Source organism: Jaculus jaculus, chromosome 3 (genome assembly GCF_020740685.1).
Source record: "Jaculus jaculus isolate mJacJac1 chromosome 3, mJacJac1.mat.Y.cur, whole genome shotgun sequence".
Taxonomy (NCBI): Eukaryota; Metazoa; Chordata; class Mammalia; order Rodentia; family Dipodidae; genus Jaculus; species Jaculus jaculus.
In genome coordinates, this window is record NC_059104.1 from 88081345 (window position 1) to 88104342 (window position 22998).

General features: G+C 39.3%; 1 protein-coding gene across 5 annotated transcripts in view; it reads right to left on the minus strand.

Annotated features, from left to right (window-relative positions):
• Window positions 1-22998, minus strand: part of Ccdc15 (coiled-coil domain containing 15) — a 154737-nt gene that overhangs the window by 36945 nt on the left and 94794 nt on the right. For all 5 annotated transcript variants that reach the window (XM_045145105.1, XM_045145104.1, XM_045145106.1 and 2 more), the window contains 2 exons: window positions 20164-20253; window positions 18092-18195 (listed from right to left, as the gene is read on the minus strand). In XM_045145105.1, coding sequence (XP_045001040.1) covers window positions 18092-18195; window positions 20164-20253 — 194 coding nt within the window. The remainder of the gene's footprint in view (window positions 1-18091; window positions 18196-20163; window positions 20254-22998) is intronic.

The following is a 22998-nucleotide window of genomic DNA, read 5'->3' on the forward strand; positions in this document are numbered from 1 at the left end:
AAGACAGAAAGATCCCAAATCAATAGCCTAACCATCTACCTAAAGGCATTGGAAAACCAAGAAAAATCCAACCCAAAGAGCACCAGAAGGAAAGAAATAATTAAAATCAGAGCAGAAATTAATGAATTGGAAACCAAGGAAATAATAATAATGTTGAAAAAACAAAGAGCTGGTTCTTTGAAAAAGTAAACAAGATTGACAAACCTCTGGCCAATTTGATCAAGCAAAAAAAGGAAAGACTCCAAATTAACAAAATTCAAAATGAAAAAGGAGAGATCATAACAGACATAAGTGAAATCGGCAGAATCATCAGGACTTATTTCAAAAACCTCTACTCCACAAAACTGGAAAATGTGGAGGAGATAGATAAATTCCTGGATGCATATCATCTACCAAAGCTAAACTCAGAGCAGATTAATCACCTCAATGAACCCATCACACTCACGGAGATTGAAAAAGTAATAAAAAACCTACCAAAAAAGAAGAGTCCAGGACCAGATGGATTACCATTCGAATTTTATCAACCCTTCATGGAAGAACTCAAACCAATCTTTCTAAAATTGTGCCACACAATTGAAGAACAGGGAAAGCTACCCAACTCCTTCTATAAAGCTAGTATCACCCTAATCCCAAAACCAGGCAGAGAGGCCACAAGAAAAGAAAACTACTGGCCTATTTCCCTAATGAACATATATGCAAAGATCCTCAACAAAATACTCGCAAACCGAATCCAACAACATATCAAAAGCATTATCTACCTTGACCAAGTGGGATTTATCCCAGGAATACAAGGGTGGTTCAATATACGAAAATCTGTCAATGTAATACACCACATAAACAAGCTTAAACATAAAAACCACATAATCATTTCAATAGATGCAGAAAAGGCCTTTGACAAGATACAACATCACTTCATAATCAAAACATTGGAGAGAATCGGCATGGCCGGTTCACATAACATAATAAAGGCAATATACAAAGCTCCAAAGGCCCAAATAATACTTAACATAATAAAGGCAATATACAAAGCTCCGAAGGCCCAAATAATACTTAATGGAGAGAGACTGGAGGAATTCCCCTTGAGATCAGGAACAAGACAGGGATGTCCTCTCTCATCTCTGCTTTTCAATATAGTTCTGGAAGTCCTAGCCCAAGCAATAAGACAGGAGAAGGAAATAAAAGGGATACAATTTGGAAAGGAAGAAGTTAAGTTAGCTCTATTCGCTGATGACATGATTATAGATGTAAGAGACCCGAGAGACTCCATCCCAAAACTCCTGACGGTGATTAACTCTTATAGCAAAGTAGCAGGATACAAAATCAATGCACAAAAACCGGTAGCATTTCTGAATGCAAATGACAAAGACACAGAAAAAGAAATAAAAGGACATAGTCCCATTTTCAATAGCAACAAAAAAAATAAAATACCTTGGAATAACATTAACCAAGGAAGTAAAAGATCTATATAATGAAAATATAAAAACTCTCAAAAAAGAAATTGAGGAGAACTTGAGAAGATGGAAAGACCTCCCATGCTCCTGGATAGGCAGAATTAACATTGTGAAGATGGCAATCCTACCAAAGGCAATATATATATTTAACGCAATTCCAATTAAAATCCCTACAATGTTCTTCACAGAGACAGAAAAAATGATCTCAAATTTCATATGGAAAGGGAGAAGGCCTTGCATATCCAAACATATCCTCAGCAAAAGAAATACCTTTGGTGGCATCACCATACTTGATCTAAAGCTATATTACAAAGCCATAGTAATAAAAACAGCATGGTACTGGCATATAAACAGGAGTATAGACCAATGGAATAGACTTGAGGACCCGGATTTTGGGCCAAGCAGCTATAGCTACTTGATATTCGACAAAGGCCCAAACAATATAGACTGGAAAAAAGATAGCATCTTCAACAATGCTGCTGGACAAACTGGATAACCACATGCAGGAAACTAAAACTTGACCCACACATTTCACCATGTACTACACTCAAATCCAAATGGATCAAAGACCTCAACATAAGATCAGAAACTCGAATAGTACTGGAAGAAAATTTAGGAAGTACTTTCCATGATATAGGAATGGAAAAAGACTTCCTGAACAAAACCCCAGTGGTTCACGTTCTTAAAGTCACTCAACCAATGGGATCATATGAAGCTGAAGAGTTTCTTTACAGAGAACCATATAATAAGCAAAGCCAATAGAATACCCACAGAATGGGAGAAAATATTTGCAGGTTATCCAACTGATAGAGGCCTTATCTCTAGAATTTACAAAGAACTCAAAAGTCTAAGCAATAAGAAGACAAATACCCCACTCACAAAATGGGGCACAGAGTTGAACAGGCAATTCACAGAGGAAGATATACAAATGGCAAACACACACTTAAGAAAATGTTCATCCTCCCTAATCATCAGAGAAATGCAAATTAAAACAACTATGAGATTCCACCTAACCCCAATAAGGATAGCCAACATCAAAAAGTCTAATGAAAATAAATGCTGGCGAGGATGTGGAGAAGCAGGGACACTCATTCACTGTTGGTGGGATTGCAGGATGGTACAACCACTTTGGAAAGCAATATGGAGACTCCTGAAAAAGCTGACTATAGAAATACCAACAGACCCAGTTATACCCTTACTGGGCATCTACCCTAAAACCTTCAAACCAAAGGCCAAAGAGATTTGCTCAACCATGTTTGTAGCGGCTCAATTCGTAATAGCTAAAAGCTGGAATCAACCCAGATGTCCATCATTAGAAGAATGGATAACAAAGATGTGGTATATCTACACAATGGAATTCTATACAGCAGTAAGAAAAAACGACACAAAGAAATTTGAGGAAAAATGGTTGAACCTGGAACAGATCATTCTCAGCAAACTTACCCAATCACAGAAAAAAAATCAACACATAGTCTCACTCATTTACAACACCTAACCTGAATCTACCCAAGATACCTTACATACCAAGCAAGCACCTCATGGACTAGACAATAGGATGGACGGGAGGGCGGGGAGGACATTGAAGGGTGGAAAACAGTAATCTGGACCCAAACGGCAATGGTGCCATAAAATTCTACTTCCTAAAAGACAGACCAAATAGCTGAACCTTCACTAGTCCCTTACAGGAAACACCTGAACCACAAGACACTGGAGAGGGTAGGATCAAGACTAACCTAAATCTTCTACATCTTCCCTCCCTCCCTCTCCCCCTCTCCCCTTTATCTCTCTCCTCTCTAACTCTTGTATATTAGTTATGTTTTTCCTCAATTTCTTAGTGGACACTGACCTGTAACTCCCACTTCCAGCTTGGGCCTACCATCCACAATGAGCTTTTGATCAGAGAAACCTACAAGGTTTCCCAAAACAATGACAGACTTCTGTCAGAGTACTTGATGACCCACCAAAGGCCAGTGGTAAAACCCTATTGCTGAAGACTCCATACGCAGCTGACACGTAAAATGGAATGCCATGGCTGGAAGCCAGGAGAGAGTCAGTCCCCAGATAGTCAGCGTGTCTCGTGCCAGAAGGTGCTACATGGGCGACTGGGGGAAATGACCAAGATCTGTCCAAGCAACTCATTGTCTATCCTAATTAGCAACAAATAACCTGATGTGATGCCCACACAAGTGCAATAGTGGCACACAGCCATGGTGAGGAACCAATTGCTCTTGATTTGGCTAACTGATCCACTCAGTGGTACTACACCCATAGCTGGAGCTGGGAAACAAGTCAGAACCATACCCAAACACAAGCCCACTCTACAATATCAAGGTACCATCAATCATGGGGTACAAGAGGGCCTACACCTATCAAACTGTCTATCAAAAAAGTAAGTGTTATCTCAATTTTCCGGGTGCTAACTTACTCTCCGTTGGAGAATCTGCTTCTCTTTTTCAGATAGATGCAGATCCTAAGGAGAGCGCTGCCCCAACATACCTCAAAAGGGTCCCAACTGAAACTAAGGACAATTGGCGAAACAAGCAAGGGTGATGTTTTCCTGTGAACTGGATACCAGCACAAAGTGGAAGGAGACCAACACAGAGAAAAATCAACTTCTATCAAATCAGAGAGCCAGAGCCTCAGAGGCCCCCAACACCTCAGCACTGAAGCAGACCAAAAATGAAACCAACATGGCTCAGGGAAATTTTGTGGAAGAGGGGGCGGAAAGAATGTCAGAGTCACATGTTGGGTCATGATTTGCAGACATTTATCATACCAATAACTGGGGGCTAACTCCACAATGCACGACCCACTTACATCAACAAGGAAGGTCCAATGGGAGGGGGTAGATCATAGATGAACCTAAACAATGGTACCAAACTGCCTGCATTTGCTGAAAAGAAAACTAATAAATTAAATTAAAAAAAAATCTATTTCCGGGCTGGAGAGATGGCTTAGTGGTTAAATGCTTGCCTGTGAAGCCAAAGGACCCCCGTTCGAGGCTTGGTTCCCCAGGTCCCACGTTAGCCAGATGCACAAGGGGGCGCACGCGTCTGGAGTTCGTTTGCAGAGGCTGGAAGCCCTGGCGCGCCCATTCTCTCTCTCTCCCTCTATCTGTCCTTCTCTCTGCGTCTGTCACTCTCAAATAAATAAAAAATAAAAATAATTAAAAAAAAATCATGGGGATCCTCCTACCTCTACCTCCTGAGTGCTCGGATTAAACGTATGCACCACCGTACCCAGCAACACCAGGTTTTAAATGCAGATGAAACACTTCTCTACTCATAGATGCTATCCAGAACTCTTACAGATAAAAAGGAGAAGTCAATGCATAGTCACAAAGCTTCGAAGGACAGGATGATTATCTTCTTAGGGGCTTATACTCACAGTGAATTTATAGTAAAGCCATTGCTCATTTTCCATTCTGAAAATCCTAGAGACCTTAAGAGTTATACTGAAGCTACTTTACTTGTACCCTGAAAGAAACAGCAAAGCTTAAATGATAACACTCAAATTTTCAATACTATTTACTATTTTAAGGTCACTGTTGAGAAGTACCTGGGGGGGGGGGGAAGATACTTTTGAAACTACTACTGCTTGTTGATAATGTACTTGGGTCACCCAAGAGGTCTGATGGAGATATACAAAGAGATTGATATTTTCATGCCTGCTAGTATAATATCCTCTATAGCACAGAGATTAACTTTTAAGCCTTATTATTTAAGAAACATATTTTGTAAGACTATAGCTGCACAGATAGTGATTTATCTGCTGATCTCAGCAAAACAAATTATAAACTTTCTGGGAAGGATTCACTGTTTTAAATGCCTTTAAGAATATCCAGCATTCATGAGAGGAAATGATTAACGGGAACTTTGAGTAAGTGGATTCTAAACCTTCCAGTTGCCATGAAGGCCTCAAGCCTTCAATGAAGGAAATAACTGCAGATAATGATGGAAGTGGCAATAAACTACAATTCAAAGTGAAATCTGAAGATGTGACTGACTTGCTGCAACTCATGATATAACTTTAATGGGAGAGAAGCTTTTTCTAACAGATGAAGAAAAGTATTTCTTACAATGGAATATACTTCTATGTTTGAGATGCTATGAAACAGTTGAAAACACAACAAAGAATTTAGAATAAACTTTGCTTATTCAGGAGCAGCAGTAGTAACAGGATTTAAGAAGGTTGCTTCCTTGATTCCTTTTTTTTTTTTTGGAAACAGTCTCACTATCACTGTGTACCCCAGACAGACCTTGAATTCATGGTCCTCCTGCTGCTGCTTTTCCTAAGTGCTAGGGTTATAGGCTATCATACCTGACTTCCTTCCTCTTCCATTCCTCTTTCCTTTTTTTTGGTCTTTTATCCTTCCTTTCCCTCCTTCCATATATTCCACCCTTCCACTGCTATTTCATAGTGGAGATCAAACCAAGGTCACAAGCAAGCTAGGTAAGCACTCAACCACTGAGCCCTAGTCCATGACTAGGATTTTGAACATTCCACTGTAGATAAAATACATGTGAGGATCAGAGGACAACTTTCAGGTTGCCCTCACTGTCTATCTCATGCGAGGCAGGGTTTCATGCTTGGATTCTCACTCTACAGCACTTGCCTTATGCTACTGAACTTCTGGGAATTTCTCCTGCTTCTGCCTCTCATCATGCCATCAGTGTTCTAGAATCATACAAACCCTCCATGACTTTTACCCCTCACCTTTTTTTAAACTTGGAGTCTGAGGATTGAACATGGGTACTCCACCTTGAGAACAGAGCACTTTATTTACTGAGCCATCTTTCCAGCTCATCACTGTATTATTTTAAGAAACTGCTAGGTGTATGTGGCAGTACACACTTGTAATCACAACACTTAGCAGTCTAATGCATTAAACTCACAAGTTCAAGGCAAATCTGAGCTACATAGCAAGATCTGGGCAGCCTGAACTACAGAATAAGGAAGATTCTCAAAGGAAAGGGAGATACTGCCATAGGTAAACTAACCTTCAGCAACTTCACACTCACATTCTAATCAGTCAAAAGTCATCAACATTGAGGAAGACACTCTTTCAACAAAAAGATATCTTTTTTTGCTAAAAGCTTGGGTGATGGCTAGCATATTTTAGCAATAAAGTATGTCTAGTACATACATACACATGTCCACACAATGCTATTACACATGCAGTAAGTTACACAATAGTTTAATTATAACTTTTATATATACTAGTAAAATGAAAAAAAATCACATGACCATTGTGATACTCACTTTATTGCAGTAGTCTGGAACCAAGCCCACAGTATCTCCAAGGCATGCCTGCATATAACTCTAAAAATGCAAATTAATCTGTCATGTAAAAAGTAAAGCAGTGTTCCCTGGGGAAGAAGTGGCAGCAGGTACAGGACAGAAGGCTACCAAGGGACATGAGGAAACTTCTGGGGATGATGTTACTATCCTGACAATAGTGGTAGTCTCAATGCGTGTATATGTCTCAAAAACTAAAACTTTTATATTTATTTATTTGAAAGAGAGAAATAGAGACAGAATGGCCACAACAGGGCCTCTAGCTGTTGGGAATGAACTCCAGATGCATGTGGCACCTTGTACATGTGGTTTACATGGTCCTGGGGAATTGAACCTGGGCCTTTGGCCTTTCAGGCAAGTGCCTAAACCACTAAGCCATCTCTCCAGACCCCTATCAACTTTTATACTTGAAATATGTACATCTTATTGTACATTAATAAATTATACCTACTAAACTACTCAATTATAGCTAGACAGGAAGTGAGCAGCAAAATGAGAAAACCAGGAAAACACCTAGGTAAAGAGCTTTGGTTAAGAAATGTGACTTGTTAGCGGTGTAGGTCAGTGGTAGAATGCATACTTAGGACCTGTGAGGCCCTAGGTTCACTACTCAGTACCAAAACAGAAAAAAGAAAATATAACCAACTCAAGACAGAACATATAAATACATTCTGTAAGACCAACTGCTAAAAGGCACTTTAAAACAATTCAGAGATGATTTTCTGAAGAGCAGTATTATTCAAATCCATACACATCCCTCTTCGATAGAGTGGACTGCTGAAAACTCTAGGCCTCTATCCATTTGTGGCAGGCTGTCAACACCAGGGCATTAAAAAGCTTCCATCTTGTTAAATTTAAGATCTGGAAGCCATTCTATATTCTGCAAAGACTGAAAGACCAGGCACCAGAAAAACAGGCAGGATGTGATAGACATAGAACCATATTTGTCCACAGTCTGACAAGGATTTTAAAATTGCACTCCCACTCCAATACACACACTTGCTAGTATCTCCTGAGTTACAACTATAAATCTAAATTGAGTAGTTCTCAAGGAGCATAAAAGCAGGTTTTATAGCATGACTGAAACTCAAATACAACATAAAGTTATAATAGGGGAGAGGTAAGAAATTTGCTTATTGCAACCTGGGCAGAGGGATATCTATACTAGCAAATATCCAGATTTAAAAGCATATAATGTATACTAGAAATGTGAGAAAGGTGATATGGAAAAAGGTCAACATAGCTAGGGCATGGAAGCATACCCTTGGGAGGCAGACGCAGGAGGACTGCTGTGAGTTCAAGGCCAGCCTGAAACATCAGAGTGTGATACAGGTCAGCCTGAACTATAGCAAAGACTCTATTTAGGGGAAGGTGAGGATGGGAGTCAACCTAGGCACATGCACGTTACTGACTTTAAAGTATGCGTTTTGTTGCTTTCTCAAAATAAGCTACAGAATGAAAGGAAAGATTAAAAGTACAAAATTTAAAAGATAAGACTAAAATCACAGGTGCTCTTGGGCAGTGTTGCAGTCCGGTTCGCATTGCTGGTAGAAATCACCCAACCAAGAGTAGCTTCTGGGAAAAAGAGGTTTATTTGGCTTACAGGCTCGAGGGGAAGCTCCACGATGGCAGGGGAAAACGATGGCATGAGCAGAGGGTGGACATCACCCCCTGGCCAACATAAGGTGGAACACAGCAACAGGAGGGTGTGCCAAACACTGGCAAGGGGAAACTGGCTATAAAGCCCATAAGCCCGCCCCCAACAATACACTCCCTGCAGAAGGCATTAATTCCCAAATATCCATCAGCTGGGGAGGTAGCATTTGCAACACCTAAGTTTATGGGGGACACCTAAATCAAACCACCACATTCCGCCCCTGGCCCCCATAAATTGATATCCATACATGGTGTAAAATACAATGCATTCAGTTTGACTTTAAAAGTCCCCATAGTTTTTATCAATCTCATTGATGTTCATACATCCCCATAGTACAAGATCTTTTAACTGAGCCATAATACCAAAATATAACCTCAAAAAACCCAGAATGGCACAGAATAAATATTCACACTGCAATAGATGGCACTGGGCATAGCAAAGAAACATTCAACCAGTACAAGATTTAAAATAACCAGGGCAAACATCAAACTCTATAGCTTCAAGTCCAGCAACTCTAGCCAGTGACAAGTTTTCAAGTCCGATAATTCTAACCAGCAACAAGTCTCTGGCATTCCAGTTCCGCCCCTCCAGCTAGGCTACTCACAGTCCTGGGAAACTTCATCGGGGCCGGCAGCTCCTCGGCAGCCATCTCATGGTCCCGGCATCTCCACTGGGTCTCCACTGCAAGCCACGGTTCATCCTCATGGCCCCATGGGGTCTCTATGCAGGCTAAAAGCAAACCTGCTTCACACTGCCCATGGCCATTTCCAAAACACAAGACCGTGTTGCAAACTCAATGACCCTCTTTCCAGCATTTCTTATACTCCGCAATACCAGGTAGGGTGCCAATTTGTTAATCCAGGGGGGATTAAAGCAGACTTTGAAGAACAGGACACTCCTTGAGCACTCAGACCCCTTCAAAAGAGCTGATATTCTTCCTATTGCCCCAGCACAGGTCAGCTAGCCCAGTCTCAAAGGTTGTTATCTATCAGTTGCAGCTGAACGGGCAACAGTTCACCCAAAGATGTTCCTTTCTGTGCCATATCCCTCTGCACACACCAGTTCATTTCTACGCTAGGCAACCCTGCACAACTTCTCAGGACATGGGCACAAGAGCAAGCTTCTCACACAAACTGCTAGCCCAGTCCAGGCACAGCACTTTCTCACCCTCATAAGCCAAACTTCACAGTCCATAGTTCTTACTGCCTTCAGGTCTTTCAGTTCTGACCAGGATAGACCATCAAGCTGTACTTACAGCACTGCAAAGCATCTCTTAGGCCAAGGTTTCAACTCCTTCCACATTCCTCTTGAAAATCAGCTACAAAAGGCTGAAGCCACACAGTCAGGTGTCTAGCAGCAATCCCACTCCTCGGTACCACTTTACTGTTGCAGTCCGGTTCGCATTGCTGGTAGAAATCACCCAACCAAGAGTAGCTTCTGGGAAAAAGAGGTTTATTTGGCTTACAGGCTCGAGGGGAAGCTCCACGATGGCAGGGGAAAACGATGGCATGAGCAGAGGGTGGACATCACCCCCTGGCCAACATAAGGTGGAACACAGCAACAGGAGGGTGTGCCAAACACTGGCAAGGGGAAACTGGCTATAAAGCCCATAAGCCCGCCCCCAACAATACACTCCCTGCAGAAGGCATTAATTCCCAAATATCCATCAGCTGGGGAGCTAGCATTTGCAACACCTAAGTTTATGGGGGACACCTGAATCAAACCACCACAGGCAGGCATCTAAAAACACAAAGGTTTTATTCTAAAGAGAGCCAGGAAAGTATTAACTCCTGACTTTATCAATAAAGCAAATCTAATGAATCAGAACACAGGCTTCCAATGATGAAATGAAAACAGAGCCATTCCGACCCCATGCCCACCCCCCAAGAAAAAAACAGAAAAAGAAAAACAGAGCTAAGTGACTGACAAAAGAAAATGAGAGCTACAAATTAGACCTGTGTGTTAATTTGGGTACTATGTACAAGCAATAGTATAAATAATTTATATGAGGTTCTTACTAGAATATTTATACTGGCAAACTAAAAGGCAAGGAAACAACAACACATCAACATTCAAGGACTGACATCTTGGGTATTGGTATAGGAGAGTTAATATAAATGATAGAACTGACTCCCTACCTCTGCATGGATATTTCTCTTCTCAGTCAAACATGAGCATTATCTAGACTGCTGTCATTAGTTCTACACTTTTTTATCCATTTCAAAATAGCTTTAAGACCCACCACTCATGAAAAACAGCTCTCCATAAGATCACTTAACCCATTTAGTACATGGATCCTCAATAGGCAAAAAATTCTTACATATTATAACAGTTTGTGGCCCTCTAAAAAGCCATAGTACATAAACAGAAATACCTTAGAATTTGGAAAAAATGTGCAGAGAGGCACTGGTGGGGAAGAATGAAGAAGAAGATTGAGGAATACTGATGGAACACTTTCCAGTCCTTGTTTGCTTTACCTCTCACTGATAAGTACTTCTTCTTTTTTTTTTTTTTTCCGAGGTAGGGTCTCACTCTGGTCCAGGCTGACCTGGAATTAACTCTGTAGTCTCAGGGGGGCCTTGAACTCATGGTGATCCTCCAACCTCTGCCTCCCGAGTGCTGGGATTAAAGGCGTGCGCCACCACACCCGTCAAGTACTTCTTTTTTGTTGAAACTATTCTTTCTCAGCCTCTGTGCCAAAATTATTTTTGTTGACTTTCCTCATATATCTTTTTGGACTCATCCTTCTCTGTCTCCTTTATAAGCCTACCTCCTCAAAGCTTCAGCATTCTCTTCTTGTGTTGTTCCCTCTCCACAGGAGACCCAAAATACATTCTAGACTTTAGTTACCACCCACAGCCATCTTTAACTCACAAAGCTGCAGCTCTATTCTCAAACCTATTTATCTACCTGTCAACCTGACATCTTCACTGGCTATATCACAGGTATTTTCTTGGGAAAAGAATCTATAGCTTCAGGCAGAATGAGAGGATAAGAGCCACCACCATGCAAAAGTTTCAGAAGGGATCACAGTTGGGCATGGTGGCTCACATCTGTAATCCCATCACTCAGGAGGCTTAAGGTAGATGGGCTGCTATGAGTTCAAGGCAGCCTAGGCTACAGAGTAAGACTCTGTCTCAAAAGAAGTAAATACTAAGTAAATGTTTAAAAAGATCAGTAAGAACAGGGTGTGATGCTGCATGCCTGTATGTCTTTAATTCCAGCTGAAGCTAAGGTAGAAGGATCACTGTGAGTTTGAGGCCAGCTGGTGATAGAATAAGGCCCTACCTCAGGGAAAAAAAAAAAAAGAAAGAAAATCAAATGGAGTAGCATAGACCTTTAATCCCAGCACTTGGGAGGCTGAGGTAGGGGGATCACCAGGAGATCAAGGCCAGTCTGGGTCTACAGAGTGAATTCTAGGTCAACCAGTGTGACAGCCTTGAAAACAAAACAAAGCAAAATCAAAAAACAGAAGGTATCATAAAATCTAAAATGATAGTTGCTAAAACAGTTGATACATAAATAATTACTATAGAAACAAATTTCTATTCTTCTCTAATGTCTTTAAAGTCCCCTGTGTAAATAAATATACCCTTTACTGATATACAATAGAAACTAGAGATCAGAATTTCATGGGCCAATACCACTTTTTTTTTCCAGAACAATGATATGAATACTTCTATAACAGTTTTCTGATTATACTAAAAGGTATTTTGAAGCCAGTGTTAAATTTTCAATAAAAGAGAGGTAAGGCTGTAAGAGATTGTAAATTGGTTTATAAACAATATATTGGGTGTTGATCCAACAAAAGAAGGGTTTTATCTGTCCTTCTGAGGAGAATCATGACAAATGATATCATTGGGAAACTACATAAAAGAATATAAATATATATTCCTACAGTTAAAAAAACTCAAATTTTTCTTATATCTCAGTCATTTTCCATGTAAGACCATACATACCATTAATCCTTTACAAATCTAAACTAAAGACCTAGAACCAAAAATGAGAGCTATCTTTTGACTCCATGGAGATTCCTCTTCCTATGTTAATGAAAGAAGCTTGCCAAAATCAATACTTTCAACTAATAAGAAGTCTGCTTACAAGATGAAGAAACATTGTTTCAGTAATGAAAGAGGTGCCGTGTTAAAAAGATCAGTTCTCAAAGACGTGTAAGAAATTTGCCTCTTTTACATGATAGTATTAAGCACTAATACAGCACTGTTTAAATCTTTGGTTACTAGTCTTGTTTTCTCTACTACCATTTTCTGACTCTGAAAATATTACTCCTTAGTGATTTTAGAAATCACAAGAGCTGGGATGTAGCTTAGTTAAGTAGAGTGCTTGCCTCATATGCACAAAGCTCTGGGTCCAATCCCCAGTTCCTCATACAAACAGCACATGGTAGTGCATCCTATGATCCCAGGAGACAGGAGGTAGAGGCAGGAGGATCAGAAGTTCAAGGTCATGTCAGCTACATAGCTAGTTCAGGCCAACTTGGACTACATGACACCCAGTCTGCAGGAACAACTTAACATTTCCTACTGAACTAACTGGGATTTCCTTTGAGTACCACAAATCTGTATGCCTCACTGTCAATTTATCCTCAACTTATACTTCCTTCCTGGCAAGTCTGGTGGTGCAAGCCATCGACTTAGCTTTAAATTCCTCTCTGACAAAAGCCTGTTGACTTTCTGAACAGGTGTTAAATTGCTTCTATCTTTGGCCACCTTGGCCTTATATAGTAGGCCATGTTAAAAACTTCTAAAACTTGGGTGATGGAACCAAATTTGGGATTATGTCCCAGTTCTGCCACTGGCTAAATGTGATCTTTGCAGTATAAAAATCACTTAAGCTTTCTAGGATTAATTTTCTTATCTTTAAAATACAAGGAGTAGGGGTTGGAGAGATGGCTCAACAGTTAAAGCACTTGCCTGCAAAGCCTAATGACCCAGGTTTGATTCCCCAGGACTCATGTAAAGCCAGATACACAAAGTGGTGCATTCATTTGCAGCAGCTAGAGGCCCTGGTATGCCCATTCCCTCTGTCTGTCTTTCTTCTCTCTATTGCTCTCTGCTTGCAAATAAATAAATAATATTTTTAAAAATTGCAAGAAATAAAATCTATAAAGTCACTGAAATGAGTAAATAAGATCATGTCTTTAAAACACTCAATCTTTGTCTAACACATACACATCCAATGGCTTGTAGCTACTGCTACATTGAAGGATGGAAACAAACATGGCAATATAAAGCAAATGATTCACAGCAAGGGGGCTTAATAGATTATAGTTTAAAATTAATTTGACTTTCTAAATATGTCATTTCAATAACTTTCTATCAGTCTTATCTATTCCCACAACACCTCTAACTGGGCTTCTAACTTTTCTCGGGATAAAAACCAACTTCCTTCTCCCAACACACTAAATTCTATGTGACTTGTTTCATTTCTTAATGCTTATATTGTGCCATTTCTGAGCACATCAAACTCCAAAGTGTCATATATTCTCATTAAATACTACTTTTAGAATGTTTGTCCTTTTCCTTTAATTCCTGTCCCACTTTTCCCCAATCTAATTTCTATCCTGTCTTATACTATTCCTAATAATCCTTCAAAACCTAGTTTAGGAAGTCTTCCCTTACCTTCTGCCATTCCAGAACCTCAATTTTGGTTTCTTCTACATATTTTTCTTTTTTCTCCTAATATAATAATAGTAGCTAACATATATTACACATATACTATATTCCAGATTTTGTGTTAAGCGTACTTAATACTACCTCATTTAGTGCTTACAGCAAATTTATGAAGTATACAACATTAACCTCAGTTTATACAGAGGAACTTGGGATTTCCAGAGCTTACTATTACAAAGTCTGATAGGTACCACAGCTAGAACGTGAACATTCATCGACTCAAGTTCATAACTACAAACTGTATGTTCTTGTAACATTTAACATAAGGCATTATAATGTATTTATTTATTTATTCTTTTTTTGTTTGTTTTCTTTTTCAAGGTAGGGTTTCATTCTAGCTCAGGCTGACCTGGAATTTACTATGTAATCTCAGGAAAGCCTCAAACTCACGGCGATCCTCCTACCTCTGCCTCCTGAGTGCTGGGATTAAAGGCGTGCGCCACCACACCTGGCCTAATGTATTTATTTACATGCTTGCCCATTAGTCAGTCAAATCTACTAGTGGGTTCCTTGAAAACTGGGATCTTATAATCCTCTAAATCTAAACAAAACCATGTCATTTAAGTCTTATAACTAAGTAACAGGGACAATTATCAATCCCTGTTCACAAAGCAGGACTAGGATTAGCTTAGAATGCTGCTAACATAGATGCAGTCTCGAAGTTATATCATATAACCTCCAGAGAAAGAAAGCAGACTTAGTGTCTTCAATAAGGAAAAAGCAATACCAATGTTACTTATTTGCCAACAACAATATGATTTTGAGTCTGCTAATATCACCTATAAAATAATCACAGACTCTCATATTTTGTCTGAGGTCAAAAGTATAAGTCTAAAGGGGAAAACATTAACCAGAAGAAAATAGGGATAAAATAAAAGTTTGAAGCAGAAAAGCTTTCAAAGAAGGACAGTAGTAAAGAAAAATTTCCCATGGATTAGACCATGTGGCAGTGTTACAAGATTTAGGTTAGACATCAAATACTCATTGTGGGAATGAATTGGCTTCAGTTAAATGAACTGAACTTAATAAATTTCTGTCTTTAACCAGATGAGCCCATAAAGTAAGAAAAATCTGGAACGTCCTCAGAGCTAGTATCTTAAAAAAAAAAAAAATTATTTATTTATTTATTCGAGACAGAGAGAGAGAGAGAATGGGCACAAAGGGCCTCCAGCCACTGCAAATGAACTCCAAACACACATTCCACCTTATGAATCTAGCTTTTTGAAGGTACAGGGAAAATAAACTGGAGTCCTTAGGCTTCGCAAATAAGCACCTTATTCCAAGCCATCTCTCCAGCCCCAAGAGCTAATACTTTTAGAATCTGAAATTATTATTCAGAGAGATTATATTAGTATAGTTCTAAACAACATTCAGAATACAAAATGTCCTTTCAATATTTAAAAAGAATTCTACAAAAAGGCTATACCTAGACAACTACATAAGGAATTTTTCTAAGACACTACAACTTAGTCCAACCCCCCCCCCCCACATGTATCCTTTTGCACTGTGCATTTTTTTTTTTTTTTTTTTTTTTTTTTAGGTAGGGTCTCTCTCTATCCCAGGCTGACCTGGAATTCACTATGGAGTCTCAGGGTGGCCTTGAACTCATGGCAATCCTCCTACCTCTGCCTCCCAAGTGCTGGGATTACAGGGTGTGCTACCATGCCTGGCTCTCCTCTATTTCTTTTATATTACCTATATTGTAATACAGGGTTCTTCCTGCTGAGAATATTCTTATTTTTCAGTAGAGGGTATAGAGACTAAGGGATTTTTTAGATGACAACCCACTGGTGAGAATGTTTTTCCTTTGAGTTGTTTATTCATTGCTTTGTGTATGTCTTCAACCTCTCTGACCCTGGGTAACCATGGGTATAACTTTCTTCCTCAAGATTTCTCATCTGGAGTTCTTGATCCCTACTTTGATATTTTCTCTCTGTTATTCTTCCTTAAGTCACCATCATTTGTTCTTTTTTTAATTTTTTTTCATTTGTTCTTTTATAAAAAAAAATTTTTTTATTTATTTGTTTGAGAGTGACAGACAGAGAGAGAAAGAGGCAGATAGATACAGAGAGAATGGGCACACCAGGGCCTCCAGCCAATGCAAACGAGCTCCAGATGCATGTTCCACCTTGTGCATCTGGCTTATGTGGGTCCTGGGGAATCGAGCCCCAAACCAGGGTCCTTAGGCTTCACAGGCAAGTGCTTAACTGCTAAATCATCTCTCTAGCCCATCACTTGTTCTTTTAACTTTCTTCCATGAGGAAACTCATGGTGGGTGCTAAGAGTGTTCCTTCTAAATCTCCCTACATAAGCTCCTAAATTCTATCTTCCATGTGCTTATGGCTCTACTCCAGTCTTTTTCTAAAAACCTCAATTTTTCTTAAATGATTAACAATGCAGTATTTTCCACATGAGTGCATGCTTCCTACTTCCCATGTGTTTATGATTCTGTTCTAGCCTTCTTTCTGGATCCAATCTCCTTTAAATAAAACCTGCAATTTGTTATTTCTCCCTAAACCAACTTTAATAATTCATAATTTTACCCTTCTTGAGTTCATTACTTAAATCAATTCTTTGTTAAAAATAGAACAGGACCCAAAGTTGGGGTTCATAAACTTGGGAGACCTATCCTGAACTCCAAAATCCTGCATCAATATCACTATTCTTACACCAACTATAATAGCCAAAGCTTCACATACTGATAATATCAAATGCTGACAAGGATATACAGCAGGGATTCTCACTCCTGGTTGGTAATACAACATGAAACACTCTTGGAAGATTGTTGCAGTTTCTTACAAAGATAAAGCACATTTCCACATGATCCAGAAATCACTTGCTGATACTTATTTACCCAAATGACCTAAAAATTTATGTCCTCAGAAAAATTTACACATCAGTATATATAGAACCTCTATTTGTAACATCAAATCTTGGAAATAACCAAGAAGTTAGTCATCAGGTAAAAAGGTAATTTAAAACTATGATAAATCCAGATAATATAATGTTATTCATGTCAAAAAGCAGGGTTGGAGAGATAGTTTAGCAGTTAAGGTGCTTGCCTGCAAAGCCTAAGGACCCAAGTTCAATTCCCCAGTACCCATGTAAGCCAAGGTGGCACATTCATCTGGAGTTTGTTTGCAGTGGCTAGAAGCCCTGGGACGCTCATTCTCTATCTGCCTCATTCTCTCTCTGAAATAAAATACATACATAATATTTAAAAATCCCAAAGAGGCAGAGATAGGAGGATTGTTGTGAGTTTGAGAGCCAGCCTGGGACTACATAGTGAATTTTAGGTCAGCCTGGGCTAAAGTGAAACCTTACCTTGAAAAACTAAAACAAAAAAAAACCAAAAAATATTTTAAAAAGCAATGAAGAGATTGCTCAGTGGTTAAGGTGCTTTGCCTGCAAAAGCCTAAGGACCTGAGTTCAATTCCCCAGTACCCATATAAAGCCAAATTCACAAGATAGTGCATGCATCTGGAGTTCATTTGCAGTGGCTAGAGGCCCTGATATGCCCATTCTATCTCTCTGCCTCTTTTTCTCAAATAAACAAATAAAATCAAATTAAAGTATCAATGAAGCCAGGCATAGTGACACACACCTTTAATCCCAGCACTTGGGAGACAGAGGCAGGAGGACTGCTGTGAGTTCAAGGCCACCCTGAGACTACATAGTAAATTCCAGGTCAGCCTGGGCTAGAGGAAGACCCTATCTTGAAAAGAACCAAAATTTACAAAATTAAAAAAAAAAAAAAAGCAATAAGCAGCTAGGTGGGGTGGCATACTCTTAGTCCCAATATTCAGCTGTGGTAGGAGGATTGCTATGACAGTGAGGCCAGCCTGGAACTATAGTGTGAGGTCCTGGTCACTTGGGTTAGAATCAAACCCTGCCTCAGGGGAAAAAAAAAATGAAAAGAAACAAAACACTCAGCCTTACAAATTGTTATATTACTTTACCTGGTAATGTCAACCTCAGAATGAGAAAGAACTTACTTTTCAACTTTCTTCTTTTGTTCCCTTTGCCTTTGTTGTTCTTTTGCTTGTTCTCTCTCAATGTCCATGAAAAGCCTCCTGTGTCTCAGGTATTGCTTCTGACGCTGAAGAAAAGTAGCAAAAATTATTAAGACTGGTCACAGAACTTTGCAAGAAAGAAAACACTGTATACAAAACTATGACATACAAGTCACATGGAATGTCATTCATTTTCTTGTTTCTGATAACTCAAGTTAACAATACATCCAACAAGAATTTTATATTTCCAGGCCTATAGCTATTGTTAACAGACAAACCAGAAAAAGGAGCAAGAATTTAGTCTGCCTTTAGTAAAAGGTAAAAGATTTACATGATCTGAAAAAGAATATTCAGCTTGCTTAGTATAGTCACTTGTCAAAAGTTCTTAGTTGTTTTTGTTCTTGATATTCCTCTGTATTTCCTAGTAGTATCATCTGAGCTGGGCCACAGAAAGATTGTGAGAAGTACTTTATCATGAATCAATAGCCCATTTAACTTTGTAAACAAAATCAGACCACAAAACATCCCCTACGCCTAGACAAACCTGACAGGGAGAAGCCCAGATGGGCAGAAGTACATCAGAGTATTATCTTCATAAATGGAACAAGCATAATAAAAGCAAGTGCTACTCCATTGTGTGAGACCTGTTCATACCTCTGGCTTTATATATTTTCTTCTGTTGCAGTGATCTCATTGTTAAGACAATAGAGCCAATCAAAAGCAGCATACGGGAGGAAACTATTTTGGCTCATAGCTTTAAGGGGAAGCTTCACAGAGCACAGCCTGGGCACCGCATCTTGCCACAGCAGCACTAACTGAGCAGTAGCAAGAATGAGCTGACTCTGGTAAAGGGAGCCTGGGCTATGACACCCCAAGTAACACACCTCCAGCAAGGATCTATCTCCCAAACTGCCACCAGTTAGGGACTGAGTATGAGGATTAATCACAAACACGTAATGCTATGGGGGATATTTCACATTCAAACCACATCTTTAAGGACAGAGGCTACTAAAAAGGCTAAAGCATATCTATGCATACACTAGGGCAGAATATGGCTTTTACAACAAATATTAAAAAGTGAAATAGCAGTTCTCATTACTGAGGGTGCATCAGAATCACCAGCAATACATTTTAAAATCACAACTGGCCAAACCTATCTTTTCAGATAGTTATTTAGTGTATCTAATTTGAGTGCAGGTTCTTTCGTTTTGGTTTTTCTTTTTCTTTTCTTTTCTTTTTGTTTATTTTTTATTTATTTATTTGAGAGAGAAAGAGGCAGAGAGAGAGAGAGAATGGGCATGCCAGGGATTCCAGCCACTGCAAACAAACTCCAGGTGCATGTGCCCCCTTATGCATCTGGCTAACGTGGGTCCTTGGGAATTGAGCCTCGAACCGGGGCCTTAGGCTGCACAGGCAAGTGCTTAACCACTAAGCCATCTCCCCAGCCCATGTTTTTTGTTTTTTCGAGGTAGGTCTTGCTCTAGCTGACCTGGAATTCACTCTGTAGTCTCAGGGTGGCTTTGAACTCATGGCAATCCTCCTTTCTCTGCTGCACGAGTGCTGGGATTAATGGTGTGTGCCACCATGCCTGGCTCCAGTGCAGGTATTTTGAAAAGTACTCTACATCTGATTCTGGTACAATGCCAGGATTAAGAACTGTTAGTTTAAACTAACTTTAAATTGAAAAGGAAAAAAAAAAAAGAGCAAAACAAGAAGTCATAAATTTACAATGTCCCTTTAAGTAAGTTATTGTGGCAAATATATACTTGCCAGAGAAATTAGCTTGGATCAGATCTTTTGATTTGACAGAAATGTACTCCAGGAATGTGATTCAGTGGTAGAATGCTTGAGGCCCTTATGCTCTTCCTTAGTAACACACACAGTCCGCATGTGCATGTCAAATAAATGTACCCTAAATCCTTCAGACATAGAGAAAATAAACACATTTCAAGCATTTAACCAACGTCTTTGGAATCTGTAGTATTTTAATGTGCTAGGACAAAGCACATTGCTTCCAACCACACAGAGTGTTCAAGAGCAGCACTAGCACGTACCTCTTTCTTGTCTTCTTCTTGATCCACTCCAGACTGAAATGCCAGTGGGCCCTGGGATTCAGTGCTCAGTCCTAACTGACACTCGTAAACCTGGTAGAAAGTTCAGTTACACAAAAGTGACAATTTACCAAAAGCTAGCCTGGCGAATTCTGTTGATTCCTATTGATATGCACACCTAATGGTTCTTCTTCTTCTTCTTTTTCCCCCTACCTGCCACTGGTAAGGCATGAAGAAAGTTGGAACTAATTTTTCACCATCACTTCTAGGAGGGCCTTTGGATAGAAGTTGGTATACTTACTACAATATTATATAAATCAAGTTATGTTCTCTAACTTTTAGAAATAAAAGGGTTACATTACATTGACAATCAACTAATTTTCTACAAGCATACCAAGACAGTTCAATAGGAAAGAACAACCTTTACAACAAATGATGCTGAATTATCCATATGATATGATAAGAATGACACTGAGCTGAGTTACTTCTCCACACCATATGCAAAAATTAACTCCAAGTGGATTGTAAGACCTAAAAGTATTCTAACAAGAACTCTTAGAAATACATAGTCAGGATGCTGAATTAGTTCATGGTTTCTTGTAGGTTATAACACTAAAAGCCTAAATTGTAAAAGAAAAGTAATTAATTTGGATTTCACCAAAATTTAAAAACTTCTGTGTTACAAAAGAAAACATTAAAAATAAAAGGGGGTGGAGAGATGGCTTTGCAGTTAAGTGCTTGCCTGTGGAGCTTAAAAACCCCAGATCAGGGTTCGATTTCCCAGGACCCACGTTAGCCAGATGCACAAGGGGGCGCACACATCTGAAGTTTATTTGTAGTGGCTGGAGGCCCTGGCATGCCCATTCTCTCCCTCCCTCCCTCTCTCTCTCTCTCTCTCTCTATGTCTCTGCCTCTTTCTCTCTGTCACTCTCAAATAAATAAATTTTAAAAAAAGAAAAAAAAAACTTCCAGGTAAGATGGTAGATTAGAATCAGTCCCAGTGCAAACTGGGAGAAGAGAATAAAAAAAAAGAACTAAAAGACTTTGTCCCCAAGAGGGAAATAAAAAGAAGAGCATCAGAAAACCATAAAGAATACCAATAAAGAAAAAAGGGAGGGGGAAGGAAGGCATATTCTAAAACACTGTCCCCCAGAGACTGACTGGTGCATTCATAACTCCACAATGAATCCCGACAACCCCACCAAGGAGGGGCCTCAGTGGAATGGGGTAGTGGAGAGAAGAACTATAGCCCAATGGGATGGGAATATGATCAATATGTTATATGTTCATACAATAAAACACGCACACTGAAAAAAAAAAAAGATGAAACACACACATACAAAAAGTTGCCAGGAATGCAGAGATCAGTTCTGTGACCCACAGCCATGCTGGAAGATCCAGTGTGTCCTGAGCATAGATCCACAGTGTCTGACACTACCTACAAAAAACCATTATAATAGAAGGAAAAGATCATGACATCAAAATAAAAGAGGAGACTGATTGGGAAGGGGAGTCAATATAATGGAGAGTGGAGTTTCAAAGGGGAAAGTGCGGGGGGGGGGTAGGAATTACCATGGGATATTGTTTACAATTATGAAAGTTGTCAAAAAAAATTCTCCTACCTTCCCCCAATCTTTCAACCTTTTGCTCATATAGCTCTACCTTCTACTCATGGCTTCCTCCTATACTTTTTCTTTATCAACCCATGTCCCCTTCCTTTATATTACCCCAATCCTAATTATTTGTTGATGAAGTTTATTCCTTCTTTATATTTTTCTCCCTTTACAAATCCACAATAACAAATATATTAGTGAATATAATACTTTCAATATTCCCTTGTTCCTTAAAATGATTTAAGGACTGTACAGATGGCTTAGCAGTTAAGGCACTTGCCTGCAAAGCCAAAGTACCCAGGTTTGATTCCCCAGGAGCCATGTAAGCCAGATGCATGTGGTGGCACATGCATCCAGAGTTTATTTGTGTATCCATTCTTTCTCTCTCTCAAATAAATAAAAATATAAAAACGACTGATATTTAGGAAGTGATTATTTTACAAAAGACTATCACTATTCTTGTAGGGGGTCTACTTCAAGACAGTGACTTGTTACAGGCAGTACTCTATTGGAGAAGGAAGGCAGGTGCCACCCTGGTGCTGTGAACCTTAGGCAAACAGAAGAGGATGACACATCAACCCTACTATAAGACAGTACCTCCCAAACATAGAAAACAGCTCCACTACAAGAAGAGAACAAATCTAATTAAAAAAAATTCAATCAACAACCTAAACTGATGTGAAAGTCCAGCACACAAAAATATATTTTTTAAAAAAAGTCAACATATATGTCTTCTCTAAAACCTATCTAGCCAGATGAAATTTCAGAGAATGAATCCAAAAGAATGATGATAAATATGTACAAAGAAATGAAAGAATTCCAAGAGAACACAAACAATCAGCTGAATAAAATAAGTCAATAGTAGAGATGAAAACAGAATTCAATAAACAGAAAGAAATATTGAAGAAAAAGCAAACAGAAATAATGCTAGAGTGAAAAATATAGTACATGAAATAAAATGCTCAATGGAAAGCCTCAGAAATAGATCATGGGAAGAACAGAATATCAAGGCTTGAGTACTAGGTAGAAGAACTGATATGTTTAGTCTCAGAAAATGACAAACATACAAAAATGTATAGAGAGGGTTGGAGAAATGACTCAGCCATCAGGTGCTTGCATACAAAACCTAACAGCTCAGGTTTAATTCCTCATTACCCATATAAAGACAGATGCACAAAGTGGTGTATGCATCTGGAGCTCATTTGTAGTAGCTAGAGGTCCTGAC